This window comes from Cyrtonyx montezumae, unplaced genomic scaffold (assembly GCF_038088225.1).
Source record: "Cyrtonyx montezumae isolate F1298 unplaced genomic scaffold, pur_monq_1.0 scaffold_9, whole genome shotgun sequence".
NCBI lineage: Eukaryota > Metazoa > Chordata > Aves > Galliformes > Odontophoridae > Cyrtonyx > Cyrtonyx montezumae.
This window is the reverse complement of record NW_027072100.1, coordinates 2,376,703-2,400,200: the sequence shown is the minus strand read 5'-3', so window position 1 is coordinate 2,400,200 and position 23,498 is coordinate 2,376,703. Positions and strand designations below refer to the sequence as shown.

Genomic DNA, 23,498 nt, shown 5'->3' with positions numbered 1-23,498 from the left:
TTATAGGTCCTTTCCAACCTTATGAACTTATGAACTTATGAACTTATGAACCAACAAAAAACAGCAATACATTGAGGACCCACATGAAAGCTTTGCCCTCAGGAGCCATTTTGAGCATTTCTAGGAGCCAGTCCTTCTCAGTGACTTGCACTGCTGTCTTTTGTTTTCACTATTTACTCCCCACCCTCCTTTTCAGCCTCCACATTTGGGAGGTCCTCATTTACTTATTATGCTTTGGTTTAGCTCCAGTTGCCTTGGCTTTGAAGCACCGAGCCAGAAAGCTTTAGCACCGTGCTCTCAGAATGCCGCAGTGCTGCCCTGCCTGCTTTCTTTCTGAGTACTAATTTATCCACCAGGAGGAGGTGAAGGCGTGCGCTGTTGCTGTCTGTACACTGCTGTCCTGCCAGGAGCATCCTCCCAGCCCCATATCCCCAAACAGCGTCAGGTGCTCGTGGCTGGGTTCTTCCAGGAGTTATCTGAACTGCTGTTGTTTTGATTAGAGTGGTTTGTCCTTCCCTGTCACACATAATTTCTGTTACGATGGCTCATTTTTCTTGGCTGTAAGTGGAATTGCAGAAAACAGATAAGTTGTCTTGCTCTTCCTGGCTGATGAATCACGCTGCTTTCCCTTTCACGTCGCACGCTCTCTGGATTCACTGTCGCCTCTGCTCCACAATAAATACTTTCCTTCACCCAGTGCTTTGTAAATCTCACCCGAGGCCTGGAAAGTTTTAAAAGTGCTCTGTCAAGTCACACCATGGTTGCTATGAGAGCCAGCAGAGACGATGCCCTAAGCATGAGCATTTCAGCCTTATACATGGAAGGGCAACAGCAGGAATAATGCAGGACCACTGAGCTTTTAGGGGAGCATGGAGGATGTGGCAGCCTGGCATGGCTGTGCCTGCTGGTGAGAAGGGAGATGGTCCTATGGGTATCTGCCCCTGCTCACAGTTTCTTGTAGGTTGGTCCAGGGATGAGAGGTGATGGTGCAGCCCCAACAGCTCAGCCCAGCTCACTGTCCCCTCTGTAGTGCTCCTTCCGTGATGCAGATCCTCAGGTTGATGTTTGCAGCCTTGTTCTTGCAGCTTTTCCAGGCCAAACTGGTCTTACTGGGGAAAGCCTCCTGTCTGCACCAGAGGCATTTCTTTGCAGGGGCTCTCACCACACAGTACAGCTGAGCACTGCTGGCAGGGAACACTGTCCCCACCTGTGTCCAGGTGGGCATGAGAGCCACCCCGGGGCCTTTGGAGAAGGGGACTCTGCTTAACCAGTGGCATTTGGTCCCCTTCTCACCCAGTTCTTGAGACACAGCCACCCATCTGAGTATCAGATGTGATGGGAAGGAGGATGCTCCCCCATGGAGCCACAGCACCTGGTACCCAGGCAAGGATCACAGCTCTCAAAGCCAACCAGCAAGTCCCCAGGATAGCTGGAGGCCATTGGGAAAAGCCTAAGTGATAACCCGAGACAGAAATCAGTAGAGAGTGCTGGAGATCAGCAGTTGTGAAGTTAGGGTAATGAACAAGACCAGGAGCAACAGCAAGAGATATCCACTCTCAGTGCTAGGATGTGATTACAATAATTACTGATTTTTCTGCAGAAGAGTACCACGACCCAGGTTAGGAAATAAAACCCCTCTGTGCACAGAGTAGTGCGAGTGAACCAAGGGACAGTCTTACTGCAGTCCTATGGCCAGAGGTGGGTGTTGGGGAACTGGAGACCCCAGGACATGTTTGCTGCTGGTCGTACTGCTGACAGTTGGAGTCTTAACCAAACTACTTGAAGGCATTAAATTCTATTAACAGCCCAAATCTGTCTTAGTTTTTTTTCAACTTTATGTGGAGTTTTTGAAGTACAAATAGGTTAACAGGATTAGTGCTCCAGTTCATATCCTCTGTCACGGGCCTATTTTCATTATGGTTTATGAGATGGCAGGGGAAGCTGAAGTACACAAAATCAGTACGACCATCAAATCATGGAGACGTTTCTTTTTGTGTCCCATTTTATATTACTCACACCCCTGTGGCTACTCTAAAGCACAGCCTGGGCTAACGGGGTGCAGCCAGTAGCCCTGCTGCTGCCATTAGCATTGGTGCAGTTTCAGCCATTTCCCTGTGCCAGATCTGTGCCTACGGAAAACGGAAAGGGGAAAATAAAATATGTGCACTTTATCCCTCCTGCAAGTGCTCATTTCCTAGTGTGATTTTTCATGTACTTTTGGAGTATTTACCAGCCTACCCCAAAATCTAATTTTTAGTCAATGAACTACTTATCTGAAAGCTTGTTTCCCAGCTTTACTCTGGCAGTGCTTTCATCATTCATTGTGTTCACAAAAGTGTATTTTCTACCAACCTTCTAATTCATTCATGCCATTCACTTATTTCATACAATCATAGAATCATTTGAGTTGGAAGGGACTATTAAAGGTCATCTAGTCCAAATCCCCTGCAATGAACAGAGACATCTACAGCTCCATCAGCTGCTCAGAGCCCCATCCATCCTGACCTTGAATGTCTCCAGGGATGGGGCACCCACCACCGCTCTGGGCAACCTGTGCCAGTGCCTCACCACCCTCATTCTGAATTTTTTTTCCTTATATCCAGTCTGAGTCTCCCCTTTTCCAGTTTGAAGTCTTTTCCCCTTGTCCTGTCATGGCAGACCCTATTCATGAGCCTGTTCTTTTCTTTCTTACAGCCCCTTTAAATACTGAAAGGCAGCACTCAGGTCTCCCCAAAGCCTTCTTTTCTCCAGGCTGCACAGCCTCAGCCTGTTCTTTTTGTAGTTTTCCTTTGAACACACTCCAACAGAGACATGTCTCTTCTGTGCTGAGGACGTCACATCTGGACACTGTGCTGACACACACATCTGACACAGTGCTCCAGGTGAGATCTCAGCAGAGGGGCAGGATCCCCTCCCTTACCCCACTGCCCACGTTGCTTTGGATGCAGTCCAGGGTCCAGTTGGCTTTCTGGGCGACGAGAACACTGTATAAACCATACACTATTGCTTTTACATGTGATGAGCAAACCATTTCACTGGTCAAATAACCTTGCTTCATAATAAATTCTCCCACTTCTCTGTGGGAGAAATCCTCAGTCCATTCATTTTTCAAACATCACTTTTAAATTAAGACCTCCGTATTTACTAAATCCCTTCACTTCCTTCATAACTTGTAAGCTTCTAATCCCTTTAATCTTTCTCATCAGGAGATGTCCAGGCAGCAGGGAACTGTGTAAAGGTGTGGAAATCTCACTGAATTCCTGTGTGATGTCCTCCTGCACCATGCTCCTGGTAGCTCTGTGGTGACACTTTGCCCAGCTGCTGAAGGCAGATGGATGAAGGGCAATGCCAAAAGCATGAGAGTGATTTCATGGGTTGAAAGCAAATTAGGAAGAAAAAGAGCTCTTTCTAAAGCCACTACTGGTGTGCTGCTGTGTGATATAGTACAGACCACCTACCCACTCAAGTGAGCCCCTTTCCTCTGTCATCTTCTGGGTTTTTACCCATCTCCATCATAGAAAGTTGGAGATGGACCGCCCATCTCCTTCACTGTTCAGCACCAAGCATGGGAACCAGGGGTGGTACTGCTGTGCTTCCCATAGTAGATACCACACTGTATCCAAATTGCTCAAAGCACAATCTGTGCAGGGCATCAGAATTGCTTGGGAGATTCCCCATGTCAAGCCAGACCTGACTGTCTGTGCTCATGCAGGTTGCAGGTTACATGTCAAAGAAACACGAAGGTGACAAGGAAACACAGAAGTGCCGATAGGGACATGAAAAATGGTTGCCATGACATGGTCATCTGTAAGCTGCTAGGCATGTTGCAAGTTGCCTCCTGCCTTTCCTCTCTCCTGGAGTTAGGAGCCATGCTTCATGCCCTGGTGACAGTGCAGGATGGCCCACTGTAAGGTCCTGTTGTGCAGTAGGAACATCCTTAGGCAGCCAAGTAGGGGCGAGCCAAGAGCTAGCCAGGTTGGACAGCTCTGAGAGAGCTCTGCAGCTTTGGGCTCTTTCTGGCAGTGGGAATGTGTGCCATGCTTTTATTGTCTAGCTTAGATGCATCAGATTCCAAATACGTCTGTTCCTAAGGTTAGTCGTGCTCATTATGATCTCAAGATACTCCTCCCAGCTTACCCTGAAAGAGCTTGCTGTGGTATGGCTCCTGTCCCCCATGGCTCTCTATCCTTCAGCAAAATCTTGAATAGCTCAACTCTCCATGTCCACACAGTGCTCTGCCAGATGCATGGAAACGTGGAGGTGAAATAAAACAGGACAGTGTTGCCACCATCCTTCTGGGTGGCCCAGCCCTGCTCCACCTCATGGCTTCTGCCTTTTTGTGTAACAGAAAGCTCAGTTTAGCCTTGGCTGTGCATCCGTGCTGGCCTCTTGCTGTGCATGCCCAGCTGTCCGCGCAGCAGGATGGGCTGTTGGAGGTATTCTTGAGTGTGGCCCCACGTGGTCTCCGCAGGTCTCCAGAGCAGTCTCCAGTGGGATTTTGCCACGCAGATCTCTGAGCAAACCAAAACCTACTCTCTTAATTCCGGGATCTGCTGTTTTTCTTGCTTACTTCTCTTGCGATGTTCAGCTTCACAGGCTCATGGTCACTGCAGCCATGAATTCCTTTATCTTTCCTGTCTGAGCCAGCTCCTCCGTGTTCATGAGCAGCAGGTTCAGCAGAACATCTCTCATTTTCTGCCAGTTGAATCCCCGTAGTGTCCCTGATCCAGCCCCCCCAGGCCAGCAACAACCTATGGAGACATCGTCATGTTGGCCAGTGGGGGCCTCTGTCCCCAGTACGGTGTCCTCAGGGGCTGGCACTCACCCTGATGCCATTGTGCACCTCATGTTGCCTTTGGAAATTGTGTCTGACTTCATGCTGTTGGATATCACTACGTGCTCAGCACTGATCTGCTCTGCAGCCTCAGCAGAGCCAGGAGAAGCCGCAGCAAAATTGATCTCAATGCAGGATTGTAGAATGCAGAAAGAAGTGGGCTCGTGCAAGGCTTCAGGCAGCACAAAATCATGCCTGTAATGATAAATCACATGTTCCTGCTGCAGTTTTGCTCATGATCTCAACAGAGAAGTGACGCTTAATTGCTTGAGGAAATGATCCCAAGGTGTGCTCATAAGGAAAGAGCAGTTGAAAGCACCCATCTCTGTTTGCCTTGCTGGACACCTCAAGTTTAAACTTAGAGCTTTTTGTTGCCACTGAATGGGAATTAATCCCCTAACGAGACAGAAGTATCTCTTCGCTGCTGAGTTTTAATGATGCCAACAGCATCGTTGGTGCTGGACTGAAATTAAGATCCATCTATAGTAGTGACTGTCAAAAAATGAGTGAAAATGTGGATTTAGCTTCTAAGACAGTTTGAAGCAGAACCTGAATATCCTTTAAATGGAAAAACTTGGTTCTGAAATATACTTTGGCAGCCAGAGGCACATTCCTGTAGATCTTGCAGGTCCAGGTAAGATGTGGCACCAACACTAGCCATAGCAAAACAATGGGATCAGTTGCTGCTCTGACAGTGTGTCCTGGCTGTGGTGATGGGAGGAGAACTCCTCTGGCAGCAAAGTATTGGATGGGAGCTAATGCAGCATATGCATGAGCAGTCGTGTATGTAAGGAGCTGAATAAATTTATTGTCCAATTACCCCTTTGTCTGACCAGCTATAGAATTCAGGCAATGGGACTGCCCTGAATTCCCTGCTAACCTAACATGTAAATGGTAACAGGATTTGTAGGAGAACCATCTATCTTTAAGAACGTGAGAGAAACGGTCAAAATAAGTGGTCTCTCAGTATGATTGCCAGTAATGGTAAGCATTTGTATTTTGCTTTGTTATCTGAGTTTTTCCGGCTTCAGATTCCAGTTGTTGGATAGTGTTATGTTTTTGTCCACTTGACTGATAAATTCTGTCATCTGTAACGGCCCTTTGAGCCCCAGTCATCGTGGAACTTCTTTGTTGATCTATAATGATTTTTCCCAGGGATGACTGAATGCAAAAAAGAAAAAACACACCACGTTTTCCAGTCCTTAAATAGTTCTTATGCCTGAGCTGGCTCTCATCTGTCTGTGTTTTCCTTGTCAGCTGTGGATTCCCCCTAGGAATAGTTCTCCCAGCACCAAAAGCAGAATTATTGATGCCTTCTCAAAGCGGCACCAGGTCTGATCACCCCAGCACCTCATAAGCTATTTTGGGTCCTGTTGGTTTTCCACAATAAGCTCAAGATCTTTCCAAAGCTTCTGTTGCCAAAATGCACAAGTCTGGCCTGCACACTGCTTCGGGCACTGTGCTCTTGGCTGTGACCCATTCTCTGTATTATTTTCTGCTTCTAACTTTGTCTCACCTACAGACAACCACTGCGATGGTTTAATTCTTCCTGCAAGTCATTAATAAAGATAGAAAACCACATGGGTGCAAAACCACAACAACCACAACAGCTCTGTGCTGTTGGTTTCCTCTGGCAGTTCCTCCTGGACATCTCTCAGTTTAGCTAGATTTTAATCCAAGCTGATGTTATCATGTTCACACGTCTTAATGAAAACATATCGGCAAGTCAAACACAATAAAGAAGCCTGCCTTTATCTCATTGGTAATGTTATTGACTCTATACATGCAACTCAACATCTTATTATAAGATGATCTTGCCATATTTTGACATGATCAACTTTCCATATACGTGTTGATTGGCATTAACTGTCTCACAGACATTGTATATTGCAGCCACCACTACCAGCAGCATGTGCAGCTGTGGGTTTCTGTTCATCAAGGTGATTCACAACTAGGAACTTCATGACTTCATACTGAACTCCAAAAACAACCCCTTTAGGTAGATGTGGACAATGGCTTAGAGAGGTTAAAAGTGAAAGGAGAATTTCTACCACCTTCCCCAGGTATGGGGTTTCCATAAATGCTTGAAAGGGTGAGGTTATCAACACCTTTCATTGCCACCTCCCATTTTCAGCTGGTCTTGCAGAGGCAAAGCGCAACCTGGGCTTTAGTTAGAAGTTAAGAAATGAAGTAACTTAGGGAGAAGTGACTGCAGTGATATTTACTCCATTCTACTCAGGAGCCAGAGGTCAGCTGGTCAAGAAAAAAGCTGCAGCAAAGCTAGGAAGATAAACACCACTGTTTATGAATTCTTTGTCTGTGAAAAAATAAATGTTTTAAATAGCCTGATGTGATAAAAACTGCTTTTGAGCCCCGTAAGCTGCAGGTATCAGAAAGCAAGCCATCTTTTTTTCCCGTATGTCTGGTGCTGCTGTGCCTACAGTAAATCCCAAAGGCTTCCATGGGGCACTGCTCTCATGGGGCTGAAGATCGTACCCAGGGCATGGACATCCCCTGCCAGTGGATTTCTGTGCAAAGCACAAACTGCCTGACACATGGGGCCACTGCCCTCAGGACAGCCCTGAGCCCACCCAACCTATTCCAGAAACCCAGAACTCACGGAGATCTCCCACCTCCTACCAGGTGATGATGGGAGTTCTTGTCAATCCCATGCAATGAGGAGCTGCTCTTTCCCTCCTCACCCTCTTCCTTACTTTGGCATTACAAAAATGAGAATTTTTTGAAGTGACTGCTCTATTCTCTTTATTCTTGCCAAAGACTTCAGGGTGCATTTGCTTTTATCCCCTGCAAATGTACAGTGGGAGTTGTTTTAGCAAATTCCGAACAGAAGGTCTTACAGTATCATGGGATGCCTGGAGAAAAAGCCACTTCACAGTGGCTGCTCAATACATTGAATCACTTGGTATTAAATGTGAATGCCACGTGCTGCCCCTTTGCCATTACACACTGGGCTATCAGTTTGACCTATCAAAATTAAAGTCTTGGGAGACTGGAAAACACTTAAAAATGAAATTTCCTGGTGTATGGGAACTGTTGAATCACGGCCTGAACCACTGATGGATCACCTGAGGTGAGCACTGAGTCACAGGGGCACAGGTGAAGGCAATGCAGCTGTGTGACCAGAAGGGGAGGAGTCTGAGTGCACCTCTCCCAGACCCCATGTAAGGGCTGACCACCACTGGGGAAGGATCTCTTTCTGGAGCTTGCTCCTTTGGAGTTTTTCCACTGTGAGCCTGAGACACGGCTGAGCATTCCACCTTTTTTCAATTATCCTCTTCCACCGTGATAATCTATATTGTTGACTACCATGCTATTTGAACTGCTTGTTCTGTTAACTATACATCTGTTACCCCTACACCTTGATCTATTGAGATCACCAGTGGTATTTTGCAGTAATGAGTTCCTGAGCAATATCTGTGATGTGAGGAGGTCTTGGCATGTTTGAGACTCTTCTATAAGATATAAATGCATAGAGATGCAAAGCCTCTTCCTTGCCCTTCTCAGAACCAAGCTCTTACAAAGCCATTTGCTGTAGCACAAGGGTTTGCCCTTTGCATGGGCACTTTAGTGCATGCACAGCTGGGTGCACTTTGCTGTGGAGTGATACGGTGCCTGCCTTCCTGAGAGCTGAAAATAATGCAGACAGACTCATCCACGCAGGGCACGGGGAGCTCAAGGTTATGAAAATGAAATCATTCTTCTTTTGCTTTTCCAATGACTGCTACTGTTAAAATGAGTAATTGTGGAGTGGCCGTGTCCAGACATATCTGTTTCTGCTCACAGTTCTTGTTGATAGGCAAAGATGCCCTATGCAGCAAGGAAAGCAAACAGCAGCTGAAAGTCACGGTGGCTCGTTTAAGCCTCCAAAGATCCGTGGGCCAGAGCTGGTAGATGGCCAGTTTTACTCACAGGATGGGAATGGATGGTGTTTTCCCAAAGGCAGGATAAATGCCTGCCAGCTGCTGTGCAGAGGTCAAGAAGGTGAATAGAAGATAATCAACCTCTGGGCATGAGGATGTTAGCCAAATCCCCCTGAGGGTCCCAAGGAGGACTTGGTGCCCAAATGAAGAGCAGCGTTGGTCTTCCTGCTGGCTTTGTGGGAGGCAACTTGGTGCTGGCTGCTGCCAGATGCAGGTCACAGAGCTCCTGGCACAACAGCCTGGTCCACTTTGATGGCCCTGTGACCAAGTCACAACCACAGTACCACATTCCTGCTCTGGTGTGACTCCTCCAGGATATGGGCTTGGATAGATAAAAGCTTGGGGTCAATCTTGTCCAAAGATTTTGGTGGTATTGTTTTGAGTAATGCCAGGCTGAAGAAACTTGTTGCCCCATGTACTCCATACTGATGTCAGGAATCAAGCCATTTGCTCACCGTTTTGGTGTCCCCTCATCTCCCCCTGCCCTGGGCCACCAGCCACCTCCATGCAGGTGCAGAAGGAGCTGTGTGGGACAGCTTGGCCTTGACCCAGGAGCCAGGCATCCATAGCTGCCTGCTGGCACAGGGTCCAAGCTGTGCTCCCCCTTTTCTCAAGGGCAGGGAGAGGCTTTGCTGATTGAGGAAGCAAGTTTAGGCATTGCGAGTACTCCTTCCACTGTACCCAACAAATTAAAGCAGAAGAGGCAGTAAAGTGCTATGGGCCATTACCGCTCGCACAGAGGAGGTTAAGTGTGATGAGGGCCAAATTGGCATTTAATGGGACCTAATTGATTTTATAAGCTGTTGTGTTAACAAGAGACTCATTCCTCCTGTGTCAAATGAGTGTGCTGGTACCATTCAGTGTGTGCCCTTCTTGACCCAGGATCACTCTCATCTTGGTAGGCCCCAGGACAGTGTGTAAAGTACACACTGGGCCTCAGGGCAAATACTTGCAAGAGGACACTGGGGAACGGTTTTCTTCCTGCTATCACTCAGGGATCCATAGCTTAATCCTGACTTGGTCTGAGATCCCATCATGGGCTGGAAGCAGTCTGAGTGCCCATCTAGTACAGGGAAGCTGTTCAGCATCCCCTGGGAAGGGTGAGGAGAGCAGACCAAGTTAGAAAGGAGTTACCCCTTAGCTCCAACTTTTTGGCTTGCTTGGACCATGTTGTGTGAAGAGGAATTGTCTTGGGCCACATAAAATACATAAAGACCAAAACTTTTTTTTTTTTTAATATAAATAAAATAAAAGAGCAACGAAAACAAAACTAGTGGATTGGACAGCTGTGAGCATCCCTATGAAATTGGGGAGGGCTTGGTGCAAGCCCCAGCAGACAAATGTGGCTTGAGCTGGCTGCCTCCATCAGCATGATGCTATGGGGAGCAGTGCCCCATTCCAGAGCAGACAAGGGGCCTTGCTGGGACATAGGACACATCTCCTCTACCACCTGCAGCAGAGTGCATAATAAAAGGTGGTGGAGTCATTCCCTGGTGTGTCTGGAAGCACCCAAGGTGAGCACTGAGCCCTGCATGGCTTCCATGGCTGCTCCAGGGTAAAACTCTTCTCTGCAAGTGGCAGGCAGGGCTGGGCACTGGCTGCATGTAGCCTTTGCCACTGTGCTCCAAGCAAGGAAAATGAGCATGCTGGTTTTTATTTAGTCTTTTGACTGAGCTGTAGAGCTCCTGGTCCTGATCTGATGCTGATCATGTTTCAGTGGCCTGAGATCCTGCAGCCCATCAACCCTGTCTTCTGCTTGGGAAACCAGGAGTTTCTACCACCCGAAAGCAGGCACAAAATGTTATTAACTCTGATAAAGCCACACGCAGTAGCCAGCAATCCCTGCACACGTGCAAAGTGTTATTTATTTATTGCTGACTCCCTCCCAGCCAATGCTATACCCCTGGAAGTTACCAGCTCTGACTGATGGTCCCAGTGGCCACATGGGATATTTGAGTTGCTTTTCGTTTCCAGAGTCGGTGGGTCCCCAATAATTGGAACACAGCAACTTTGAACACATAACAGATGATACAGTGGTGGAGGGCATTTTTCATTGCTTCACTCCCCTGCAGAAGCAACAGCTCATAAGTCACAGCTGACAAATCTTTTAATGACTTTTAAACTTCATTTACAGGAAAGGATGACCATAATCAACAAACATTGATGACTTACTAATCTTTCCATATTATTTTTTAAAAGGGCCTGTTTTTTTAACCCCTGATACAAGAGGGGTTGTGCCAAGGAAAGGGTGATGCTGACCTGGAAGGTGTGAGGGGGTAAGAGCAGCATCAGAGAGAGTGGGGGGAGTCTGTGCTGTCCTGATCAGTCACTCACAGCCACATTGTACAGAAGGGAATCCATCAGTGCTGTGATGTCGTTGATGGGGAATTGGAGCAGCAGGTGGTGCACCTTCACCCCCTGTTCTGGCTGACACCGGAGGCAGAATGTGTAAAGCAGCACTGACTGCTGGCAGATGAAAGCAGATGCAGAGGGCAGTGAGGTGTGTGGGAGCAGGTGTCCCCACGTTGAGTCAGGCTGTGTCTTACTCTGTGCATCCATGTAGACCAAGGGAGGCGAAGACTACTGGGTGAGGAGCAGGAGAAAAGGTAATGGCAACCAATGTAGGTCGAACCACAGCAACCACCCCAAGCAGCCCAGCTGCTCTCCAGGTCTGCCTGCCCTCACCACTGGCACAGGAGTGGCCTGCACTGGTCCCTGCACTGTAGGGTGCTTTCCTCGGGATGAGGGTACTGCTGCCCCCTGAGGAGCCTTGAGTGCAGCATTCAGATTTGAGCAGATCACACACCTGGTGTGGGAGTGGGAGCCCATGACCAGTTGAGTTTGCAGAGATATGTCTTAATCATTGGCATCATTCTGAGTGTTTAGACTGTCTGAAATAATTTTCAAAGGCAGTCAGCTGATAATTAACTCCAGGAGGGGACAAGGATCTCAAGAACTTCAGCTGCTGGAATCAGAGGTTCAGCATGCTGAGGGCTGCACCTTCCTCTGCCTCTGTGCTTGCTGAGGCTCCATCCCATGCTCTGCTTCTGCAAGCACTGTGAGGAGCAGGCACTGTGCATCAGTGGTACCTGCTGGTGTTAATTCCCATAGGGAATGGGGATGATCAGCTGTTGGCCTGCACAGCAAAATATGCCTGGTTCCCACTGAGGCCTCAAGCTGCCCCTCGGACACGAGGATGTCCTCCTCACCACGTGGCTTTGCCAGCTCTCACAGCATATGGGGCTTTGCTGAAATCCCCAGTGGCACGAAGGACACGCTGTGGGAATGTTGATCTTCTGCTTGGTCATACAGAAAAATGCCACGTCTCAGGGATAACAACAAGCAGCACAAAGATGCCGGTTCATTAAGCTGCTAAGAAAGTTCCCAGAAAGTTCACTTGCAGAAGATCTCATTTTCCTCATGAATAAATCATTTGCTGTTAAAACAACAGTTGGGCAGGTGGGGGGAATTGTTCATTAAGGAGCATCGAGTCAATAGGCAGCTGATGAGAACCTGTTTCCACTGTGTACAAGTGGGAGACCAGGGGATGGAAACGTTGTGTTTTCCCATTAGGCAGTGAATGATAAAGAATTAAAGAATAATTCTCAAGGAATTAGTCATGGCCAGCCATTAATGAGCATCTTGGTAACACACTAATGAGCTGGCTTCGGACGCCTGTAAGAAAGGACTTTAATTAGATTAATACATGTAGCATTGTCCATAGCCTGGTAGGTAATCATCAGGTTTTGCACCGGTGGGGTTACAGATGACATTCTGTTTAATTGCTGTTTCCTTTTCATTTTCTTCTTCTTTTTTTTTTTCCTTTTAAAAATTCTTTCCTCCAAAGAATTTTGTTTCTGTTCTCAAATATAACCTAAATGTTATCCATGGAATTCTGCATCTAGAAGTGCTGCCAGGCTGGGCTTATCTGATTCAACTGACCTTTAAAATTTATTTTGCTGCTGTCAAAAAGAATGTGAGTCTGTGCACAAGAGACTCCCAAGATGATTGGAAGCAGAGACTCCTGAACAGTCGACTTGTTGCATATTCCACATTCAAAGGATGATACGAAGTCTATTTTTAGGGGGGAAATGCGCTCATTTAAGAATTATTTTCATGGAAGAAGTAGAGCCCAGAAAAGCTTTGTGTGAATGGGGCAGCCCAAGCTCCTGCAGGCAAAGAGCAGCTGAGGAGCGTTGTCTCACACCTTGAAACCCACGACAGTGATGCACATAGGCTTCAGAAAATGCCCAAATTCTTGTTGCTAGCACAGCGTGGATGCTGGGATGACTTTTACATTATGGTTTTAATTGGCCCTGTATGCTGTCAGGTGCAGGGAGCTGTCAGCACCTGGCTTCAGCAGGAGACCGGCGGGCAGGCAGGGCTGGTGCAGTTGTACTTGGCTTTAGCTTGGGGTTTCCAGCCATAGGTCATCCCTTTATCACACTCACTAGGATTTAAGACCTTGACAAATAGATTTTTAAGCTTTCTATAGGCATGAATAATATGTAGGACAGATGGTTATGAGCCACAGCCATAAACTGTGTGCTGACCTAATAGACTTTGTAACTATTGTACCTTTAACAAGTGATTAAATACTTATTAAAACAGCTACTGATTATTTATTGCTCCTTTACGAGGGATTTGCCAGATGCACTGAAATCTAAATCACAACCAGGTTTTCAAAGGATTGGCAGGATTTCTGCAGTTCAAAATGACTTGTTTTAATTAAAAATTACAAAAGCAGACTCTGCATAGCAAGGCTGGAGGAGTATTGTGAAGCAGTGAATTCTGTATACACTGTTGTGAACTCAGCATCCACCTGTCCGGGCAGGAGCACTGTGCGTCCACCTGCAGTGAGCCCCAGCTTCGGGGAGTTATCACTTAAAAGTGGAAAGGTTAAAGAAACCAACTCAGTGGAGTAAGCACTGGCCATTTTGGAGAGCACCCCCAGTTTCTGGTCCATATGGGGTCAAATGCAGACTGCAGACATCCCCACACTGCCTGTTTCCCAGAAGGCATCCCTGCTTCGGCTGAACCAATGCAACACCTGTGATGTCTTAATTTATGCCCTTCTTTTAATAACTTCCTGGTCCCCTAACAAATCACATTTGGGAAAATCAGAGCCATTTTCTCCAGAAAAACCGAGGACTGATTCCAGTTTATTCCATTTACTGAACCCACACAGCAGTGTGGAGGGTATTTCTGTTCTCTGGGAGAAAGGCTGAGACCCCCCAGGTTGCTGTGGAGGAGCTGCTGGGAACTCAGAAGCTATTAAAAAGATTGCAGGGTTTGTGTTGGTTATTAAAGCAGTGCTTCAGAGCTCGGCTCCAGTGCCTGGGGACTCACCAGCAAATTACTGCCAGCTCCCAAGGAGGAGTGATTGGCACCAGAGGTGGTGGGGAGTTCAGTTGCAGATGCATCTGCTTTTCTGTGCTATTGATGGGGCAGGGCAGGCAGGGTCTTGTAATGTGCTGTGTTTATTTAAGGCTACTTCTATGGATGAAGGAGGGGCTGCTTCATTCAGGATTCACTTGGAGCCAAGTGTGTGGCTGCCAGAGTTGGATTTTGACCTGAGTGAGTGCATAGCAGATGCACGAGGTAGAAGTGAGCCTACGTAGCTGGCTGGGGCTTACCCCAGCAGGAGGCTTTGGGGCCGTGCAGCCTCCAGCCCCAGAGGGCACTGGGGAGCACTCTGCCAGCTGGAGCACCCCAAAGTGCCACATGTTCTTGGGCCCACAGTAGTTTTGTCACCTGAGGTCTCTGCAGGACCCGCACCACCTCTGGGCACAGAGCCACCAAGCTGGGAATAGTTGGACAGAGACCGGGACAGGATGAAAAAGCGTGTTTCTCGTTTTGTGAACAAGCATGATAAGAGGAAAATGACAACCCAGCTGCGTGCTGCCATCACACAAATAAAGAGCTTTCTTCAAGGAGAGAGTGGTGGGGCCGGGTGGTTTTTCTTTGCCTTCTTCTTCTGTGACAGTTCATCACTAAGACAGAGGCCTCTGGGGTTTTTAGACACCTGGCTCTCAATTAAACAGCTAATCTGTGAAGCAAGGCACTTAAAGCAGGAAGGAAAAATAGCTTATCAAGTAAACCAGCTCTGGCCTTGGGCTGCTACCGGATTGAATATCAATATCTTTAAGGGATCCCTGAATGTGAGTGACAGCAGGGACTGTGACATCGTTCCAGCCGCTCTGCCCCAGGGGGAGAGGAGAAGCAGGGAATGGATGCTGCTGGGGGCAGCTCGCACAGAGCATTCAGAGCAGGGCCTGCATGGCTGCCCCACACGGTCCTCGTCGTGCTGAGCCCCAGCATAGCTCCTGGGGCTTTAGAAGGTTTTCATTTGATTTTATTCTATCCTTTATCGTTCGGGCTGTATTGGTTTTGTGGTATCTTTTGGGAAGGTGTGTCAGTGTTATTTCACACGTTTGCATGAACCCATCAGCTGAAGCAAACTCAGAATTCCCAACAGAACTGCAAGATTTAACAGGACCGACAGCTCCCCTCAGAAACTGGAAGGAAACGTGTCTCAGTTTCCCTTCTAGAAAGCAGAAATAATCATATCAATGTGTCCTTTGTGTTCTTTGAGGTCTGCAGCCGAAAGACCCCTTTATACATCCATTTGCCCCTGTCCAAGTGATAAAAATCATTACCAGTTGCATTTTTTTCTTTCTCACTCTCCTCTGTGACTCAAGCCTGCTTTGTTGTGGCACTCGCTTGGGGAAGAAAGGTAAAATAATAGCTGTGAGAATGCATCCTCTAGAAGCTGTAGTTGTTAGAATATCAATGTATCACCACTGGTACCTCTCTCTGCTGAATATGTTTATATATATATATATACATAATCAGAGAAACGCCAAGATGCTCTGCCAAGGGCTCCCACTGGTTTGTGTGTGATGTTATCAAAGGGATGGTAGCTCGAGGAGATGCTATGCTGTGTTGACTGCAAGGAGAGCCGTGATGTTTCTTGTGGGAGGAGCTGCTGGTGGGGTTGAGCCAGTGCTGGATTTCACATGAATGTGGTGCAGGATGCTCTGCTGGTGTGTGTGCAGTTAGTGTAGATGATATTAGTGTGTGGTGATCATCATTTGGTGAGCAAGTGGCCATGAAAGTTTGACTGTTACAGTAAGGGTAGCAAGAAGTGATGCAAAATGAGAATTGTGTGCAAGAGGACACTGGGAACTGATTGGATGGAAAGGCTTTCTCTGGGAAAGCCAGCAGTGTGTGAGGACAGAGTAGTGCGTGGCACCAGCCTGTTAGATTGAGGATGTTGCTGATGGGCTGAATTCTGAGCCTGGGACAAGTGCTCACAGGTCCAGTGGCCAAGGCCATGGCTCCCATCTCTGTCATGACAGGGGTGGGGGCAGCAGTCAGCGGGCAGATGGCACTTAGATGTCTGGTCATCACTGGTTTCCTCCCAAATCTTACCCAGTGATGGCCTGACCTGGAGTTTGCCACCCAGAGCCACCATCCCATTGCTGACTACCCATGGGCACAGCTCCTTCTGCAGCAGAAACCATAAGGGAAGTGCCTGCAGGTAACCGTGTCTGGGGCACAGAGCTGGACAAGAGAGATGTGAGGTTGAGGATGGAACCTGGGGGCAGGCAGCATCCCACATGGCACGTACCTCTCAGATAGTACCTTGGGGATGCCGTGGGAGGCCAGAGTGAGGAAGGAGCTTGAGAAATTCAGGCTGGAGGCTTCAGGTCCAAACCTGGGAGCAGGAATCCCACCTCCACCTCATGGAGAGGTCCATGCAGAGAAGGTAGCTGGTGGCTTTGTGCAGAGTGCAGCTCCTTCCAGGGCTTCAGGGCTCTCTTCTCATTATGTTAGCTGGGCAAAACCCTTGGTTCCCCATCTGTGAAATAGGGCATTTGTGTCCCACCTTCATGAAGGTGATGGGGGGGGGGGGGGAGGGGTTACTGGTGGTAACTTATTCATCCTGAAAGTGAAGATTCATCTGGTACCTCAGTGCCCACCTGGGAAGCATCCAGCTCCTTTACTTTTAAAGAAAACACACAAAGTGGACCAGCTCTCTTGGCAGCGGCAGAGCTGGTTCATAATGCATCTGCTGAGAGCAGGCAGCCCTTTAAATTTGGGGGAAAAGCCCTTTATTTACCTGAATCCTCCAGCCAGACCATTCTGCACATAGCATGGAAGCGGCTTAACCCACATCCCTCCCACGTAGGCTTAAGGAGCTCAGCACACTGATGTAATTGGTGTTTACAGCTGCAAACAGCTGGTCAGAAATCAGAGCAGTGTAAATAATACGCTCCCAGGCATGCTACAGTTTGGGAAGTGTTTGGGCTAACAGCAGCTGTAGGGGTTTCTGTAGCTGTAAGGATGGGGTGGGAATGCAGGGGTGAGCTCTGGTTAAGGCTCATCACAACACCACGAGGCCCACCCCAGGCAGATGCTGGAGTACCTGGCAGGGCCCAGGAGGCTCTGCCATAGTCGTGGACCTGGGGAAGAGCAGCACTACCATGTGCACTGTATAACACCTCCCACTGCTCTGCACTCACTGCTCCTGGGTAAACATCACACCATACACAGTAATGAGACAGCCCCTCTGTTTCTGAAAGATGAAAATCGAACTGATATCTTCGGACAGCTGCAGTTTTTTGCTGCATCAATAAGAACAAGCTGTCTGATAGGCAGCAAGATTAGATTTAATTTAGTACAGTTCCCAGCCCTGATCCTTCCTATGGACTGCCCATGAGATACCCCAGGTAAGGATCCGGGAGGACCATGCCTTGCAGTTATGGCAGCGAGCTGCAGTGCCAGGCTGTGATTCCCAAGTGAACAGTGACACCTCCTGTTAGCTCAGAGTGCAGCTCAAAGCCCAGCCTGGCAATGTGAGAGAACAGATATCAGCTAGGAGCACACAGTTTCCTTCGCCACTTGAATTTCATTGCTTGCCTTCAGAAAAATGAAGCCACCTTCTAGCTGAAGATGCAGATCTGCAGGGTCCAGGTTGTCCTTGTGCACAGGGAGAGCCAGCCTGTGCCTGGGGGAGCTCCAAGGGGTGGGCATGAACTTAAGTGCTGAATGCAGACTGCTCTAAGAGCAGTCCTTGAACTCGATTTAATTAAGTATAGGGAAGTACAAGCTTTCCTTTAATTGCATTAAAGCTCTTATTTGGATGTAAAATCTATTCAAATACTATTCTGTTCTCAGGGAGTGGCTAGTGTACACTCGGACTCAACCGAGTATATACTAGCCACTCCCTGAGAACAGTTTAGATGAGGTGCTAAAGGATTTAATTTAGTAGTTGGGTAGAGATAGTGATAGGAGGATGGTTGGACTAGATGATCTTATAGGTCCTTTCCAACCTTATGAACTTATGAACTTATGAACCATACATTTCTGCTGAGCTTTGTGTTGGCTGCAGCAGTCCCTGTCCAGCACAGAGGGGTCTCCAGCGGCCAGCTGTAATTGGGGAGCTGGTCCCCTTGCTCTAGCCATCATGGGACCCTTTTTCCCCTCCCCTTTTTGTAAGACTTGGCTAGTTCCCTTGCACACCTTCCTGACTCCTGATTCTTCATTCAGGTGTTCAAGATGTCATTGAAGGTACAGACGAGCAACATAACGAACAAGAATGACCCCAAGTCCATCAACTCCAGGGTCTTCATCGGCAATCTCAACACAGCTGTGGTCAAGAAGTCAGATGTGGAGACCATTTTCTCCAAGTACGGCCGCGTGGTGGGCTGCTCCGTTCACAAGGGCTATGCCTTCGTACAGTACTCCAACGAGAGGCATGCGCGTGCCGCTGTGCTGGGTGAGAACGGGCGCGTGCTTGCTGGCCAGACACTGGGTAAGTCTTCTCTGCAGGCACTGTAGACATCCGGGTGCAACAGGGGCCAGCTGTCTCCTGAAGAATAGGGCATGGCTGGACCAAGGTTGGGATGCAGCTTGGATCTATGTCAGGGTCAGGTGATGGTGAATGGGGCAGTCACAGCGCACTGATGACCCAGCAGGCCCACAGTGATGAGACAGGCCTGGGGGCGTGTTGGTCCAAGGGGCAGGAACAGCATGGTCCATATCCAGGCTCAGGAATGGCTGTGACAGAGCTTTTTTAGACAGACCAGCATCAGAACTGTCCTGCAGCACAGCTCACGTTCCTGGGCCCTTGTGGGTGCGGTTCACCTGGGCATGGCCAGGTGTATTAGCACCCTCAGGACTGTGACCACTGTCCAAAGGACTTTGTAGAGGCAGAGGGGACTCTGGATTAAAAAAAAAAAAAAATGTGGCATCCTGAAATGAAGGTTTGGACTGAAATAACAGCAGCTCATAACCTGTATGGCTTCCCTCAGCACTACCAGAGGACCTGATAACCCATTTTTTTCACCATCCAGAAGTCAAGTGTCTCAGCACGTCTGACCACGTAGACATCCTCTGTGTTCAGCAGAGATGAGCTTCTCTGTGTTTGAGCCTGAGACGCCTGGTTGAGGTTGAGATGGAGGTACCAAGGTACCAGCCTTAGCCTTGCCTTTCAAGAGAGGCAATAATCTTAACTCGGACTGTGTCAGACTAGCTTCAGCCAGCTGATGTTAAATGAGATAACTCTCCCCCCACCAGATATGTGAAAGTTCCTTGTCTGCACTGCTGTGTGATAAGAAATAATAAACAAAACCAACACAGCTGCTCCCAGCTGCATCCTTGTTTTGCAGATTGCTCTGAAGTGTCACATGCTGAGAAGCCTTTGTCACCAACTCTAAGCTGAGAATTGGAACTGAAGGCAGTATTTTTAATGAAAAATTGTTATTTCCAGTTCTGCTGCAGGCAGCAGTCATTGGACACACAGAGGAGCGATTTGGAACCCATTCCCACTCTCCTGCTGGCACAGCAGTCAGAAATAGGAAGTTGTGTGCTAGGTCATGTCTTTGAGCCACTGTGCTGTTTCCATCCATGGCTTACTCAAATACAGAAACTTTTCTTCACTTCTCATGCTGTCATCACAAAGCAGAGCTGAGGTGCAGTGTGCCAGGGTTGCTGCAGCCCAGATGTTGCTGACATGTTTGCAGCACTGCTAGAAAGGACGAGCAAGGTGTTGGGGAGCAGAGGAGCTCGTGCTGATGCTGCTGTCAGAGGTGCAGCTAAGCAAGGGCAACACAGCCACTTTGCTGGAGAGAGAGATGCCCACAAAAAGGGGCCACGATTGGAACTGTTTACTGTCCTATTGGTGCTGGTCCCAGAGGTCTGCCCTGCCAGCAGGACAAAAGGACCATGCTGCAGCTGTGAGAACTGCTCACACACTGGAGGAGATGCAGATTCAGCTCCCTTTCATTTGCCTTCTCTTAATGATCAAATCTTACAACAGAATAGTTCTGCATGCTTTCCTGTAATACTCGTGGCCCAGCATAAATGTGGATTTGCTCCTCTTTCAGTAGAACCCAGCAGAGAGGCAGAGATAAAGACACTGAACAGTGTGATTAGAAAAGGCCTTTACACAGAAGAAGGTAGAAAGCCTCTAAAAAACATGGCTTCACAGCCATGTGGGTTGTATTTCCCTCCCTAATGTGGAAGGAAATAAAGGGATGGGACATGAGACCTGGGCATGGTAGGTGTGTTGCTGGTGAGGCTGTCCCTGTCTCTGTGCATGGGCAGGGCTTGGAGGGGCATGCTAGCATCTTCAAACCAAAACCTGTGGGTACAACCGATGCAGATGTGCAAACTGTCAGGCTTGCATTTTAGCTGATCAGCATGATAGTAAATGCATCATTAAACTGAGGTGTTTGGAAGCTGTGTCTGCAGCCTGTCACTTGCTAGGTCATGGACTGCTCTGTCAGTCAAGTCCTGACAACCACCGTGCTTTTTGCAAAGGTTCCCAGACAACCCAGTCATTGCAGGAGGCTGTCACCATTTCAGCAAAGGAGGTCTGCACTTCAGGTTGGATCCACACCAGTAACCTGGCCCTGCCATGTTTCACTAGACAAAGCCCAACCTCCTCATTTACTGCAGGAAGGGGCCTGGTTATGGGCAGGGGGATGTATTCCATGGTCAGAGCAAGCAGATTCAGTGGTGAGGAGTAGGGAGCCAGAATGGAAATGGGATACAAAATCTGTCCAGGCTGATGTGCATGCCGAATTTTTGTCTCTTTGTGTTCATTGTCAGGGGAGTCTTGGGTGTTCTAACTGCTCATGACCACTACAGGTTGAAAGCAAAGATTTCCTACCATGACTGCACGCCCCAGGGAAGGCCCTGTGGTGCTATTTCTAGCAGTGCATACCAGCACACTGAGCTAATTGTTGTCATTATCCGCGTTATCCACCATTCGGCTTTCATTGCGTCTCCCTGGAAGGGTGTCAGTCAGCATGGTGCTGTCAGTAGCTCTCGATTTTTCAGGAAAAGTGACTGGCAGTTTGCAAGATGCACCCTGACAGCAGAAGGGGTTCACAGTACAACTGGAGCTGAGCAAGGATGTACTTTGGGATGCACCACAGGGGAATTTATTCCACCCTTCCTCTATAGCATTGCCAAAGGCATTGTGTTGCTCCAACAGAGAAAGACGACCACATGCATAGCATCCATGGTGGCAGCAGCCACCCACAGAGCTGTCCTGTTCACATCCTTGTTCAGGCTCAACATTCTTCTACATTCCCCTTAGCAGCTGAGTGTGGAACGGTGGAGAGTGAAAGGCAGCAAAGAAAACAGGCACTTGGGAACGTGCCAATGTGCAGCATGGCCACCGTGGGTGGTGGTGCCTTTGCTTGCAAGGCACACATTTCTAGGGCATACACGTGATGCTGAGCACATGTCTTGTGCCTGGCAGGTAGGGAGAGCTACATCCATTAAGCAAATAACTGCAATTCATTTCCAGCTCCAGAAGCAAGATGGTAACACACACCCCAGATGGCTGCTGTTGTCCTTTCCTATCCCTGACAGAAGAAACCTCCAGGGCCTCAGGCTGTTGTGATAGGACTAGATGAGAGGATTTCATACTAAAAGAGGGGAAATTTCGATTGCATATAAGGAAAAGGTTTCTTTAGAATGATGGTGGTGAGGCACTGGTATAGGCTGCCCAGAGAGGTGGTGGGTGCCTCGTCCCTGGAGATGTTCAAGTTCAGGCTGGTTGGGGCTCTGAGCAACCCGATGAAACTGCAGATGTCATTGTTCACTGCATGGGAGTTGGTCCAGATGATATTTAAATGTCCTTTCCAGCTCAAAAGATTCTATGATTTGCAGTGTCCAGAAGCACTGAGACAGGCTGACCTACAGTCACTCTTAGCACTGGCTTGCCAGGCTCTTTGCAGCCCCCATGAAATTGGTTCTATCACTTTATTCCCATGCCAAAAACATGTTTGGCAGTGAGAACGAGGAGAGAAATTTCCTCCACAGATTAGAGCAGCTCATTCTCCCTGCCCCTCATCAGAGATGTGCCTGAGACATCAATTGGGTGCGTGCCCCAACAGCTCATGCACCTTTTAATGAATCCCAGTCCAAGGCAACTTGTGGCTTGTGCTTTAACACTCATTTTTATTCCAGAAAGAGCGAGGAATAAAGTGGAACTACCAGCAGTTTTCTGTATTCTGTGCCTTATCGTAACAGCACTGAGCTCCCCTGGGAAGCCTGCCCTGAATTTGTGTACATGGGTTTGAGCGTGTCCAGAGGCACTGACTTTGAAAATAAGTGTTTTGTATCTGTGTAGAGCAAGAGGAAAACATCTGCTTTCCCGTGAAGGTCCAGCAGGGACCAGCGGAAGGAAGGCAGGGGAGCAGCAGGTCTGTCCCAGCAGAGTGCAGCGGGGCTTTGCTTCACTCCACAGCTCTCATCAGCACACGAGGTAATGTCGCAGCTTTGTTCTTGCAGATATCAACATGGCCGGGGAACCTAAACCCAACAGACCTAAAGGGCTGAAGAGAGCAGCCTCCACATTATACAGGTAGGTCACTGCGTACCTCCTGGCCCCAAGGCCTCTGGGCTGCTGTTTCCCTCTGGCTGGGCTGATTTTCCTGAAACTGCTGCCCTGATCTCCCTGATGCCCACCCCAGGTATCAGGACCATTCCTGTCTTGTCGGGTTTTCTCCTCCCATGGCCTTTTCTGAGCCCGGTCCTTGCAACACCACTCAGGGCTGGGCTGAAGGGATGAATGAATCAGTGGCAGAGCCAGGGCTGACCAAGGCCTGTGCTGTTGTGAGACTCCACCTGGGCATGGCCTGACCCACAAATGCTGTAGGAAGTCATCAGATCAAAATTGTAGGTGACAAGGAGATGGTCAGGGGAAGTCCCAAGGGAGGCAGTGCTTCAGGAAACACAGGGAACACAGAGCAAGGGGCATGGAGTAGGTCTATGGGAGAAGTAGGGTATATGTCAGATTGAGCCTCCAGTGTCATTCTTGCCAACTCTAGTGGCTTCGTCATGATTCTCATGATAACTGATGATTTTCATTGAAACCCACAGTCTGGAGTTGTGGGAGTGTGGGAGAAACTCATGTTCCTGCTCCTGAGGTTGCAGAAAGGAAAATTTGAAAAGGTATTTTGAGAGCACCCTGGAGGTTTAAGAGCCCAGAAACAAATAACAAGATCCCAAAATGTGTTTTATTTATAAATTTCTGTGATTGTATTTACATGGAGAGTAGGGCACTGAGTGATTATTTATGAAGAGTGATGCTGGGAAAGCAAAAATAAAATCATTATCAGTGTTGTAAGTGGGTATTGCAACAAAAGAAAATCTTGAGAACTGTGGGGGATATTTTTTTGTAAGAAGAAAAGAAGTGA

General features: G+C 48.2%; 1 protein-coding gene across 1 annotated transcript in view; it reads left to right on the top strand.

The window, feature by feature from the left end:
* RALY (RALY heterogeneous nuclear ribonucleoprotein) overlaps positions 1-23,498 on the top strand; it is a 110,915-nt gene that overhangs the window by 74,708 nt on the left and 12,709 nt on the right. Inside the window, exons 2-3 of the mRNA XM_065754078.1 lie at positions 18,331-18,595; positions 22,591-22,663. Coding sequence (XP_065610150.1) covers positions 18,340-18,595; positions 22,591-22,663 — 329 coding nt within the window. The 5' untranslated portion in view covers positions 18,331-18,339. The remainder of the gene's footprint in view (positions 1-18,330; positions 18,596-22,590; positions 22,664-23,498) is intronic.